Raw genomic sequence first — 13,526 nt, 5'->3', positions numbered from 1 at the left:
GTGGTGCCAACAGGGTTACCCGTGGGTTTGAATTTTGGCTAATTAAAGTGATTGTAAAGCTCCCCCCCTTAAAAAATTACAAACATGTTATACTTGCCTTCTCTGTTGCAGTGGATTTGCAAGGAGCAGCCCGGATCCTCCTCTTCTCAGGTCCCTCTTTTGTGATCCTGGCCCCTCCCTCCTGTTCAGCACCTTGCCGTGGGGGCACCCGAGCCGAGCCAAAGCTCCCTGTGTCCAATCAGACACAGAGCCGCGGTCCAGCCCCCTTTCTCTCCTGATTGGCTGCCGCTGCTGTCAATCAAAGCCAGCTAGCCAATGAGGAGTGCATTAAGATAAAAAAAAAAAAAACCTTCTGCCTTTACAACTCTAAGCCAGAAATGTGTGAAATTCCATCTGTGTATGGCCAGTCTAAAGCTTCGTACACACGATCGGATTTTCCAACGGAAACTGTGTGTTGACAGACTTGGCTGAAAATCCGATCGTTTGTACACTCCATCGGACAATTGTTGTTGGATTTTTTGTGGACAAATGTTGGATGACAGGTTTTAAAATTTCCCGCGGGCAACGTTCTGTTAGTATTTAAGTCTGTCAGACAAAAGTCCAAAGTAGAAACACACATGCTCGGAAGAAATGTTCACCAAATGTAAAATTAGCTGGAGGTGCAGAAAAGGTGGCGCTAAAGATGAAAAAACACGTATGACACTACGTTTGTGTTTGTTGGCCGACAATTGTGTGTCGTTTGTATGCAAGACAAGTTCCTGGCCAACGCCCTTCAGACAAAAGTCAGGCACCGCGTGTCTGCGGAAAATCCGATCGCGTGTACCAGGCTTTAGGCTTTATGTACACTAAACCTGAGTTTAGGAGCTTTTGGCGTTTTTTTTTTTTTTTTTTTGCCAAAGCTCTTAAACTCAACTCCATAAAAGCCTATGTGTCCATGTACAGGTAGGCTTTTACATGAGTTTAGGAGCTGCAGCAGTTAGAGGCGCTTCAACATCCCTCAACCCACCTCTCCTGAATGTGGAAGAATCGCGTTCAGGATAGGAACCTTTTTGACCGCCGCAAACCGCAGCAAAATCGTTTCAAAGTAGGCTGTGTGTACATGATGCCTAAAGTAGGCTGTGTGTACATGAGGCCTAAAGTAGACTGTGTGTACATGAGGCCTAAAGTAGGCTGTGTGTACATGATGCCTAAAGTAGGCTGTGTGTACATGAGGCCTAAAGTAGACTGTGTGTACATGAGGCCTAAAGTAGGCTGTGTGTACATGATGCCTAAAGTAGGCTGTGTGTACATGATGCCTAAAGTAGGCTGTGTGTACATGAGGCCTAAAGTAGGCTGTGTGTACATGATGCCTAAAGTAGGCTGTGTGTACATGAGGCCTAAAGTAGACTGTGTGTACATGAGGCCTAAAGTAGGCTGTGTGTACATGAGGCCTAAAGTAGGCTGTGTGTACATGATGCCTAAAGTAGGCTGTGTGTACATGAGGCCTAATGTAGGCTGTGTGTACATGAGGCCTAATGTAGGCTGTGTGTACATGAGGCCTAAAGTAGGCTGTGTGTACATGATGCCTAAAGTAGGCTGTGTGTACATGAGGCCTAAAGTAGACTGTGTGTACATGAGGCCTAAAGTAGGCTGTGTGTACATGAGGCCTAAAGTAGGCTGTGTGTACATGATGCCTAAAGTAGGCTGTGTGTACATGAGGCCTAATGTAGGCTGTGTGTACATGAGGCCTAATGTAGGCTGTGTGTACATGAGGCCTAAAGTAGGCTGTGTGTACATGAAGCCTAAAGTAGACTGTGTGTACCAAGTATCAAAGACCCAGACAAAACGAAGCGGTGTTATCATAGGGCTTCATTCACACTGGGCACATGAAAGCTTACTCCCGTGAAGGGTTGTGTTTTACCCGCACAGGGAGGCACATGTGTTCTATGCATCCCCATGCAGGCAGTTCAATACTATTTGGAATGCATATCCGCACAGACAAGGGGCTGCTCCCAGTCTGACATTGGTGGTCCTGAATGCACACTGTCTGCATCCAGGGCTATGCACTTGCACCCGCATGGATGTCAGATTGGGAGCAGCGTCTGTACCTGTGCTACTTCCCAATTGACATCAATGGGACTGCATAGGGATGCATGAAATGCCTGTGCATCACCATGCGGGCAATCCCAACCCTCTATGGCAGTGGTTCTCAACCTGGGGTCGGAATCCTGGGCTATTCCTGAAGCCCATACCACTCTCCCAGCCGCCACCCAGCAGGGCTATCCCTGGATCCTGTGGCCGCCCAGCTGGGCTGTACCTGGAGCCCACAGCCACCCACTCAGCCTCTTCGCAGGCGCCCATTCCATTCACGGCATGACTGGGGGGCAAAGACTAGAGGTCAGCTGACTGGTGAGGAAAGTGAAGTGGGAGGGGCTGGAGGAGACCCTATCTCCTGATTTCAGCATAGGTGTCACTGCTACGAGACACCACAAAGTCAGAGACACAGAGAGAGTAACACTACCTGTGATTATAGTTGCCAATAAAAAGGACTCGGGTAGCGCTAAATGTCTGTGTGTTAGGGTCGCAAATTACTTGCCTTGGGTGCATGACAGCCCACGCTACAATTTTTTTTTTTACGGTTGGGGGTCCCCACAACTTGGGAAATGTTATCAAGGGGTCACAGCACTAGAAGGCTGAGAACCACTGCTCTATGGGCATACACTTTAGTACACCCAGTGTGATTGAGACCTAACGATTAAACAGAATGATTAGTAAATTCAGTTGTCGTCGAGCACTTTGGTTTGGGGGCATTTTCTATATTGTGTATATTATCCTTAATATCCTATGCCTGTTTCCATGTGATTATGTATTTTGTCTGTGCTCTCGTATATCTGTTACTTTAGCTTTGCCCTTGGTTTACAAAAGGGATATCTCTGCTGCAGTTAGGAAAACCGCTGATCTTTGCAGTTCTCGACAATGAAATCTCACTTCAAATTTGGATTTAGAAGTCAAATAACACGCTGTTTTCACAGGTCATTTAGTAAATACCCGGTTTTGTCGCCTTATTTCCAGGTAATAATGTAGCTGATGTCTGTTAGCAAGTATGCATAGCAGATAAGGCGGTCGATTTCCGTACTATTGAAATTTTATACCCAGACACCACCAGTTTTACAATGTGCGCCTACTGCTGAGCCTCACTCCCCGTTCACACTATTGGATTTTCCTGTCCAGTTCATTCCCCATTCCATCTTAAGAAAAACCTTGGGGGAAAAAAAAAACACCCTTTACCACATTTGGATAAACTGTGTATGGGTCAGTAAACCATAATGCCATATGCCAATCTAATATCAGTGCTCATTCAAATGCTCCCTACTCCACAGTACAGGGGCAGACACCGGGCATCTGAAGACCTGGCTTTACCCATAAGCACTTCATTAATGTATAACCAACCTTCCTTCTTCTTTTTTTTTTTATTATATTATAAACAGAGCTTGGAAGCTCAAATTAATGATTTATACATTTTAATATTTTTTTATTTTTGGTATTTATTATTATTATTTATTTATTTATTTATACTTGCCTAGGTGGATGCAGCATCGATCTGATGCTGCCTCTGTTCCCCTGGCAACAGTTTTGGCAGGTGTATTTGCAAATCCATTGCCTTTCTTTAAAGGGGTTGTAAAGGGGTTGTTTTTTATTTTCTAAATAGGTTCCTTTAAGCTCGTGCATTGTTGGTTCACTTACCTTTTCCTTCGATTCCCCTTCTAAATGTTTTTTTTCTTTGTCTGAATTTCTCACTTCCTGTTCCTCCTCAGTAAGCTTGCCCCCATCATCTGAGCCGTTCTGGCTGGGGGTTAGTCAGCGTGCACGCCCCCTCCCTTGGGACTACATCCCTGCGGGGAGACGCTGTGTTCACTGGCTTCAATTTTGTGGACGTGGGAAAAGCAGTGAGCCAATCGGAGAAGCCAGACACAATAATTACAATCTAGATTGTAATTATTAACAAGCAGGGCCCTCTGATTCCGACGACTTTGTTGGCGCCTAGGACAGGTAAGTGTCCTTTTTAAAAGTCAGCAGCTACAGTGTTTGTAGCTGCTGACTTTAAAAAAAAAAAAATCGCGGGTGCAACTCCGCTTTAAGATATAAAAAAAACTTCTGACTTCTGATTTGATTTCGATGCAGATTTCGCACTTTCCAGTTAAAGTAAATCTATCCCATTGAGCTGTTTACACACGGGCGGCACAACTTTGGGGGAGACTCGGCAAGGCGATCTCAAGATGACTTGAGAGGCAACTTGCAAAATGACTTCTGTATTGAAGTCAATGCAAGTCGCCCCCAAAGTCGTACAGGAACCTTTTTCTAAGTCGGAGCGACTTGCGTCGCTGCTATTAGAACGGTTCCATTGAATAGAGCAGACTGCGACTTGTCAGGCGACTGAGTCGCCTGACAGGTCGCCCCTGTGTGAACCGGCTCTTAGGCCGCGTACACACGATCAGTCCATCCGATGAGAACGTTCCGAAGGACCGTTCTTATCGGTTAACCGATGAAGCTGACTGATGGTCTGATGTGCCTACACACCATCAGTTAAAAAACGATCGAGTCCAACGCAGTGACGTAAAACACAACGACGTGCTGAGAAAAAAGAAGTTCAATGCTTCCAAGCATGCGTCGACTGAGCATGCGCGGGTTGTTACCGATGCTTTTGCATACTAACCGTCGGTTTTGACCTATCGGTTAGGCCTCCTTCGGTTCAATTTTAAAGCAAGTTCTAAAATTTTTGACCGAAGGATAACTGACCGATGGGGCCTACACACCATCGGTTTGGACCGCTGGAACGGTCCTTCAGTCCGTTTCCATCGGTTTTGACCAACCGTGTGTGCGCGCGGCCTTAGTCATTTCTCTCATAAACCGATAAACATAGTACTCGGATGTACACAAGCTTGTAGGTTAGCAATACACGTATACCGTATTTTCCGGCGTATAAGACTAGGCATATAACACGACCCCCTAATTTTCCAGCTAAAATGTTGGTTTTGGGATATACTCGCCGTATAAGATGACCCCCTTCCTACTAGTCATGCCTCGCCTCACTGTGCCATTACATGCCAGACTGTGCCACCATTACATGCCAGACTGTGCCACCATTACATGCCAGACTGTGCCACCATTACATGCCAGACTCACTGTGCCCTATTACATGCCTCACTGTGCCATTACATGCCAGACTCACTGTGCCCCACTACATGCCTCACTGTGCCACTACATGCCAGACTCGCTGTGCCCCATTACATGCCTCACTGTATGTCTTGACGATCCCCTACCTTATCCTAAGACTTGCAGTGTCTGTCAGACCGCGGCCATCCATTTTTCAAAAGCCACGCTTCCTCCTTCTGCTGTTCCGTGATAGGCGGAACACTCAGCTTCCCAGGAGACACTGTGTTCAGTGTTCGCCTATCACGGAGGCCCTCTCGTCCATCGATCTCGGACGAGAGGGCCCCTGTGATAGGCGGAACACTGAACACCGAGTGTTTCGCCTATCATGAAACAGCAGAATAAGGGGCGGCTTTTGAAAAATGGACGGCCGCGGTCTTCATGTTGGGTTACCGGTGTATAAGACGACCCCCGACTTTTAAGAAGAATTTCAGGGGTTAAAAAGTCGTCTTATACGCCAGAAAATACGGTACATTTCTTTTGTTCGGCCTGTGGGTTTACACAGTTGAAATACACGTATAAACGCGTGTAATTTTTCTGCAAAAAACATTTGTAACTCAGTTCAGTTAGCCTTATGATCCAGACACTCATGCCAGACAGCACATCCATGTCTTGCATTTGACCCTAAGCAAAAATACAGTTGCTTCTAAAGCCTGTAAATAAAAATGCCTGGGCTCTAAGCCTACTGAGCAGATTATTATGTTTTTTCCTTCTGGGGAAGCTTCCAAAATGGTAAAAAGACAGTAGAGCCTGATTGGGTTATAGTGTGTTGTGCCTCCCTGACCCAGTCTGGGTGCTGCTGTGCAGAATTGCAGAGGGTACAAGAAGTATTTGGGTGACTGCTAACTTTATATAAAATACATTTAAAGAGCTCTTTCACTTTTTAAGAATGTGTAACTGGATTAAATGGTGTCTCTTTATATCTGCCTGGGGTTTTGTTGTATACAAGGAATCTGGATACTGTGAGCCGTTTTCTTTTCTCCGGCCCCTTTGGGCATACCATTTTCCGACATGGCTCTATCATCTAACAATCCCTTGATTCTGCTGTAACTAAGTGGAGCTAATCTTCTCCATTCTGAAACTTGGCAATCAACCTAGCAGCAGGTAATCATTTTTAAACGATCGAGGCTACATTTTATTTTGGTGGTTAACGTTAAAAAACTTCTCATCAAACATTATGATCCTTTTTTAAATATAGTCCTATATTTTAAGTTCTTTTGCGGTAGAGGCACAAAACGCCTAGGTGGTTTGGGATTAGTGGTCTTGCGAGTTCCGGAGCTTGTAAAAAGGAGAATTGAATGATTTGGAAAAGTTGCCCAACAATGTCAGCCACATTAAATGAATACTTCCTTTTGTATGTGTTCTTTGTTCATCTAATTCAACCAATAAAAAGGGGGGGGGGACTGTATACAATCCTATATACTCAATCCTAGTATCCAGAGAAAGTTAAAAAGCATGATCCAATATGCTCCAGCAGGGTATAAAAAAATCATTCCTCATCCCTCAAGAGGCAATTGGATATTCCCTGGATCAACTTTTAGCTATAAATGTTCCTACCCAGTTATATTGTATACATTTTAGGAAAGAATCCAGGCATTTTTTAAAGCAATCTTCTAGAGCTGCACAATTCTGCATAAAATCGGAATCGCAATTTTTTTGCTTGGAATAAAAGATCACGATTTCTCGGCGTAACATCATCTTTTCACATTATACCAAAAAATAAATAAAAAATTGGCTGAATTTACATTTTTTTTTTTTTTTTTTTTGGAACTCATTGAAGTGTATTTCCCCCCAAAAATTGAATTTGAGAGACCACTGTGCAAAATATTGCAAAGAGAGCCAGTTTGTTCTCTAATGTCTCTGCTAAAATAATTAATAATACTAAATAATAATAATAAAATATATTGTGTGTGTGTGTGTGTATATGTTTGGGGGTTCTAAGTAATTTTCTAGCAAAAAATACTGATTTTAACTTGTAAGCAGCCAGTGTCAGAAAAAGGCTGTGTTCGTGGGACGTTCAACTGACCTCATTTAGAGACCTAAGTTCATCTCTAAGGCTCCGTTCACATCTCCGCATTCTCGATTCGCAATAGCGGCAAATCACAGGACGCCTGTGCGTTGCCCATCAATTTCAATAGCACCCCAAACGTGGCGCGACGTTCCTACAATTCGTCAGGCGACAATTGCGCAAACAGAATCGTGGGACGCCTGTTGCCCAAAATAAGTACATGAGCTTATTTTGGGCGACGGGTGCCCCACGATTCTATTTGCACGGTTTTGCCGCGATTGTCGCCCTCATACGCCAAGATGTAAACGGAGCCTATAAGAACAGAATGATACATTGTTTCGTTATTTTTCTCTCTCTCTCTCCCTCACCCACCCCTTTCACACTGAGGAGCTATAACGCAAAAAATGCCGCCCTGAAAGAGCCGCTCTCCTTTCACACTGGAGCGGTGCGCTGGCAGGATGGTAAAAAAAAATCTCTGAGGCGCTGTAGGAGTGGTGAATACAGCGCCCCTGCAGAAGCGATTTGCGGGTGGTTTTAGCGGGGGTTAAAAGCACCCCGCTAGCGGCCGAATAGTGCAGCGAAAACGACAGCAAAGCACCACGAAGAATAGCGGCACTTTACCTCCGACGCCCCCACCACTCCAGTGTGAAAGGGCTCTACATGAGACTGCTTTTTTTTTACAGCTGTGAGCAGAACATGCACTTCTTATAGTTCACCTGAGCATATCGTTTTCAGGTGTTTTTTCGAGCGTGTCTTTTTTTGGGGGGCATTTTTGCAGCGTTTTTGTACAGGCGTTGTACAGACGCCTGTAATCTGGCAAATAAGAAGCTTGTGTACTTTTTTGAGCTTCAGACGTTCTGCTTCAGGCGACAGAATTGCTCAATTGTGAACAGGTGCCATTGAAATGAATGGGATTTTGCTTGCTGTTCGTTTTGGAACTTTTCAGATGGCATTTTACAAGCTGAAAACTCTCAGCGGTGAATGCAGCCTAAATGTGTGCACACTGAGAATAAACAACACCTTTCATTTAATGTAGAAATCTTATGGTTCATGCCACTTTTAGCATTTGCTCACCCTGAACTTCCTTCTTCCCACAGAGTAGTCCTTATATGACCTTATTGCACCATTTATATAAGCCAGTGATTATCACATTTTATGAGGACATGACATCACTGTTGATGTTTTTTAAATTTCAGTACAAACCGCTTATATTCTAGTTACAAAAGCATTTGTTTAGTAAGTATCTGTAATGTGCACATATGTACAGTAAGACGGTGGTCCACAATGGATCGTGGACCCCATGGTCTAACTGACGGGTTCAAAGCCTTAGGGCCTGATCCACAAAAGGGATACGCCGGCGTATCTACTGATACGCCGTCGTATTCCTGTTTCTATCTATGGAACTGATCCACAGAATCAGTTTCTCATAGATAGGCAGAAGATCCGACATGTGTAAGGGACTTACACTGTCGGATCTTAGGATGCAGTACCGCAGCCACCGCTGGGGGCATTTCTCGTCGAAATCTAGCGTCGGGTATGCAAATTAGCACTTACAGAGATCCACTAAGCTTTTACGCTTCGTTTTTTTCTCCGTAAGTATTAGGGCTGCTTTTACAAGGTGTAAACTGTTTACACCTTGTAAAAGTATAACCTTCTATCCCGCGTCGCTGTCTTTTTTTTTTTTTTTAATTTTTTTTTTCCCGCCGCAACGCTTTTTTTTTTTTTTACGCCCGTCGCGATTCTCAAAACCCGATGCAACGTAAAACCGCGCAAAGCACGTCGGGAAAATAACGTCGGGAGCATGTGCAGTACGTCCGGCGCGGGAGCGTGCCTAATTTAAATGGGACTCGCCCCATTAGATTAGGAACGCCTTGCACCGGACGGATTTCAGTTTCACCGCTCAAAATTTCTAGGTAAGTGCTTTGTGGATCGGGCACTTAGGTAGAGATTTTGCGGCGGTGTAACTTAAACGGGAAAAATTAAGTTACGCCGGGTTTTTGTGGATCAGGCCCTAAGTACTTATAAAATGATATTAATATTTTATTATACTTAATGTAATAGTTTGAAATGCAAAAGATGGATACAAAACTTATTGGTCTAAGCAATACAAAAACTGTCATGGTAGTTGTAGTTTGCCGTTGCGGACAAGGTGAGGATCACTATCAGAAGGGTACCAGAAGAACCTGTAGGGAACCTAGACAAAACGAATGGAGAAGAAGGTTTGCCATTGGCACCATCCACTAGACAACGTTTTATCTGTAGCAAGGCCCAAAGTTACTGAGGACCTTCAAGATAAAACGACTGTGATGTCTGATAACAGACATTAATGCACCAACACACAATTATTGCAGCACACGATCATCATGTGAATGTAGAATTGACAGAGCTATATACATACCTGTAAATAAAGTTTAGATATGGCTTTTTGTACAGAATGGTATACATTGAAACTGTCCTTAGAACCGCTAAATGTGAGCAATGGTCAATGTAACGGCGAAAAAATACAAAGGGCAGGGCTTTTTTTCAGGGGGAACTTGGGGGAACTCAGTTCCACCACCTCTGGCTCAGACCCTTTGGTGCCTGCTCACCACAATCACTTGTAAACACAGAAGTCTGGTTTCTGTGTTTACAAGTGACAGCTCTGCACTCTGTATGTAACCCCCCTGAACTTTGCACTCTGTATGTAATGCAATTCTGGTATTTAATGCCCCTTTAAGACCCTTCTACTGTTTGTGAAATCTGAACGGGTCGTGGTTGAGTTCCTGCACCTATTTTCTGAGAAAAAAAGCTCTGACAAAGGGTAAAGCCTCGTACACATCACTAGTTTTGAGTTGAATGGGAGAAAAATAAACTGACCGATCAGGTCGGAGCCAATGTACGAACAATACGATGTTGGTACAGCAATCTCCCCTGCTGTGCTATTGTGTTCTGACAACCCCCGCCAGAACACTCCAGTCAGCACTCTGAGCCATTGCCTGAGAGCATTGATCGGGAGGTGGTCGGCAGGCCTAACGGCTGGCTTCTGTCGGACCGTCTGCCATACATACGGGCCAAATGTCGGCTGCCCGACATTCAGCCCGTGTTTACGATGCTTAAAGCATATTATAGAGCAGGGCTGCGCCGGGAATAAGGGCCAGCCTTGCTGTGAGAGAAAACCGTACTGAGACAAAGTCCTTGTATGTTTGTAGTTTTACAATAAGTGTTTATTGTTTATGCGACTCGTAAAGTAACTTTCAGCTGTTATCTATTTATTGTACTTTAAATAATTAAAAAATGGGTACAGGAAGTTGCATTTATTAACTGAAAGCACACAGCAGAGGACCCCAAGAACAGACAAGTAGTGTTCTGATTCCTCAAAAGCCATTTCGGTGCCACATCCACATTACATAATCCATTGTGCTTTGAAAATGGCTTGCACCATAGAGGAGATATTATCAGATTGGATGCATAGTTCAAGAAACAGTCAACGGATGTTGTATGGGGTGGGGAACGAATTACTAACAATGTAAAAATGTTATATATTAGTTGCACAAATACTAATATATATTGTTTTTGTGTTTTATATATATATATATATATAGTGTGTTATTTATATATATATATATATATGTGTGTGTGTGTGTGTGTGTGTATATATATATATATATATATATATATATATATATATATATATATATATATATATATATATATATTATATTTTATAATTTGTGTGTGTATAAAATAAATATATATATATATATATATATATATATATATATATATATATATATATATATATATATATATATATATTATAGCATTCTGCATTGTTGAACATACGCAGATTTGAATGATGTTTGGGCAGAAATAAGCAAATCTTTTACCGTTTTTCTTGTCTTCCAGCAGACCTATGTTTCCTCAGCACAGCACATGGCTCCTCCCAGCCCCAGTAACAGCAGCGGTGGTGGAGAAGGAGGAGGTGGCGGAGGTGGAGAACAACTCAGCAAAACCAATCTGTACATCAGAGGTCTTCCTCCCAGCACTACGGACCAAGACCTGGTGAAACTCTGTCAGCCGTAAGAAGCATTATTCTCTTTTTTTTTTTTTTTTTTTTTTTTATATATTTTTTTTTTTTTTTTTTTATGGATACAATATTTAACCAAAAATTTCTGGTACTTGGTTATTGATTTTTTTTATTATTTTTGGGGTTTTGTCACGCTGCTTACCAGAAAGGAACTTTTACAAATCTTGTCTGCATATTTGGTTTTTAGGCTGCTAGTTATGCTCTGCGGGTGCTCCTAGCTCTACCACACCCCCAATGACCCCCCCGGCCCTGCCTAGTGCCCCCCCCCCTATAGCAAGTCTCCCAAGACAAAGCAGGGCTCGGATCCACTCCCCACTTTCTCATCACTTGTTCTGATTGACAGCAGGGGGAGCCAATCCCTTGGCTCTTGTGTACATAGCTCGATTGAGCGCAGGCTCAGGTATGTATTTAGGGGGGGACTGTTTGGGGAGCTGCATAGAGAAGGTCTTATGCCCTGTACAAACGATCAAATTTTCCGTTGGAAAAACCTTGGATGTTTTTTCAGACGGAATTCCACTCAAGCTTGGCTTGCATACACACGGTCACACAAAAATTAACTTTCGTCCAATACAACACAACAACGAGCCGAGAAAATGAATTTCACTGCTCCCGAGCATGCGTCGAATTGTTTCCGAGCATGCGTCCAAATTTTGCGCATCGGAACTGCTACAGACGATCGGAATTTCCGATAGGAATTTTTTCTGTCGGAAAATTTGAGAACCAGCTCTCAATCTTTTGTTGGCGGAAATTCCGACAGCAAAAGTCCAATGGAGCACACACGGTCGGAATTCCGTTCAAAAGCTCACATTGGACTTTTACTGTCGGAATTTCCGATCATGTATGGGGCATTCCTGTATAGAATGCAGCAAGGTTGGAAAAAAAATAAAATGCCTGCCTTTACAACCACTTTAATGTGGCGAAATTTGACAGCAGACACTGGAGATCAGTTGATTTCAGTCATGCAATTTGGATTTTCCCAGTGCAAAAGGTGTCTAGATGCTCCTTTTTTCTAGTCTTCGGTGCATAAACGTGCACATCCGGGTGATACAAATGTGTATTTTTGTGGAACCCTTACCATTTTAAAAAACCCCACAGGGTTGAATGAAAAAAAAACATGTACTAGGCCAGTGATGGCGAACCTTGGCACCCCAGAAGTTTTGGAACTGCATTTCCCATGATGCTCACTACACTGCAGAGTGCATGAGCATCATGGGAAATGTAGTTCCAAAACATCTGGGGTGCCAAGGTTCGTCATCACTGTACTAGGCTTTAGGAAAGACTCCTTAAAGTGGACCTACACTCAAATTATGGACATCCATTTCTTCATTTATTTCAGAACGACTGGTAACATTGCTATGTGTTGACTTTTGTGTCTGGTTTTATTGTATTTTAATGTCCTAGAATCTTCTTTTTTTTTTGATCACGCAAGATTACAAATAAACTACTTCTGAGACTGATAAGGGTTACATTTACTTCCCAGTAAACTTTGCTACTCTTTCCAGGAGCAGAGCACAGTCCCTCTTGTAACAAAACATACAATACCCTGGAAGAAAACAATGAAATCCTGATTGTAATCCAAGTATCTGCAGATGTCAGTTGTTTTGTCTAGTGTCCGTGTTCTTTAGTCCATCAGGAGGGGAAGTCTGGTTTGTTATTATGTCAGGCGATCAGGTAGAAGCCTCTGTGCTCCAAGAACTTATCGCCTTCTATTTTATCCTTTTCAGGGTACACTTGAATGTTTCAATAGTGTTCTGTGATGCACAAAAGTGAAGCTTTTCACATGTTTTTTTTTTTTTTTTTCTTTTAAAGTGTATTTTGTGCGTGTACTTGAGAGAGGAGCCAGACTGCAGGAGTTGGGAGTAGGCAGGCCTCCCCCAGAGCCTCCCCCAGACCTTTCTCCATGCCCCGGGTGGCAATGGCAGGTGTGTGAGGGGGTCCTCCCACACAGCCCTCCCTACCTGCTCCGCTTTGTCCCTCTGCCCAACGGGGCAGAGGGACTCTCTATAAGGGAGTGAGAGGATCTAGCCCGCTCAACCAGCCCCGTTAGTCCTTCGCCTCTCTTTTAGAGACCGCGTAGTCAAAGTGCGTGTGTGTTAACCCAATTTCGAGTGCGTGTGTAGGTGTGGTGGTTTTTTTGTGGGAGGGGGGTGGGCGTACTAAGCGCAGGCTTACCTCGCATAGCACACCCACCGGGAGCCGGGCTGAGACCACCAAACTCAATTCACATGTAGCCGAGACCGGGATCCGAACCCCTAGCTGCAG

General features: G+C 43.7%; 1 protein-coding gene across 7 annotated transcripts in view; it reads left to right on the top strand.

Annotated features, from left to right (window-relative positions):
* Nucleotides 1-13,526, top strand: part of RBMS2 (RNA binding motif single stranded interacting protein 2) — a 151,614-nt gene that overhangs the window by 95,834 nt on the left and 42,254 nt on the right. For 5 of the 7 annotated variants that reach the window (XM_040341042.1, XM_040341039.1, XM_040341041.1 and 2 more), the window contains exon 2: nt 11,084-11,256. In XM_040341042.1, the coding sequence (XP_040196976.1) occupies nt 11,084-11,256 (173 nt within the window). The remainder of the gene's footprint in view (nt 1-11,083; nt 11,257-13,526) is intronic. The other 2 variants (XM_040341036.1, XM_040341038.1) reach the window with 1 other exon arrangement.

Source organism: Rana temporaria, chromosome 2 (assembly GCF_905171775.1).
Source record: "Rana temporaria chromosome 2, aRanTem1.1, whole genome shotgun sequence".
NCBI lineage: Eukaryota > Metazoa > Chordata > Amphibia > Anura > Ranidae > Rana > Rana temporaria.
Note: the sequence above shows the minus strand (reverse complement) of the source record. Positions and strands in the feature narration are given on the sequence as shown.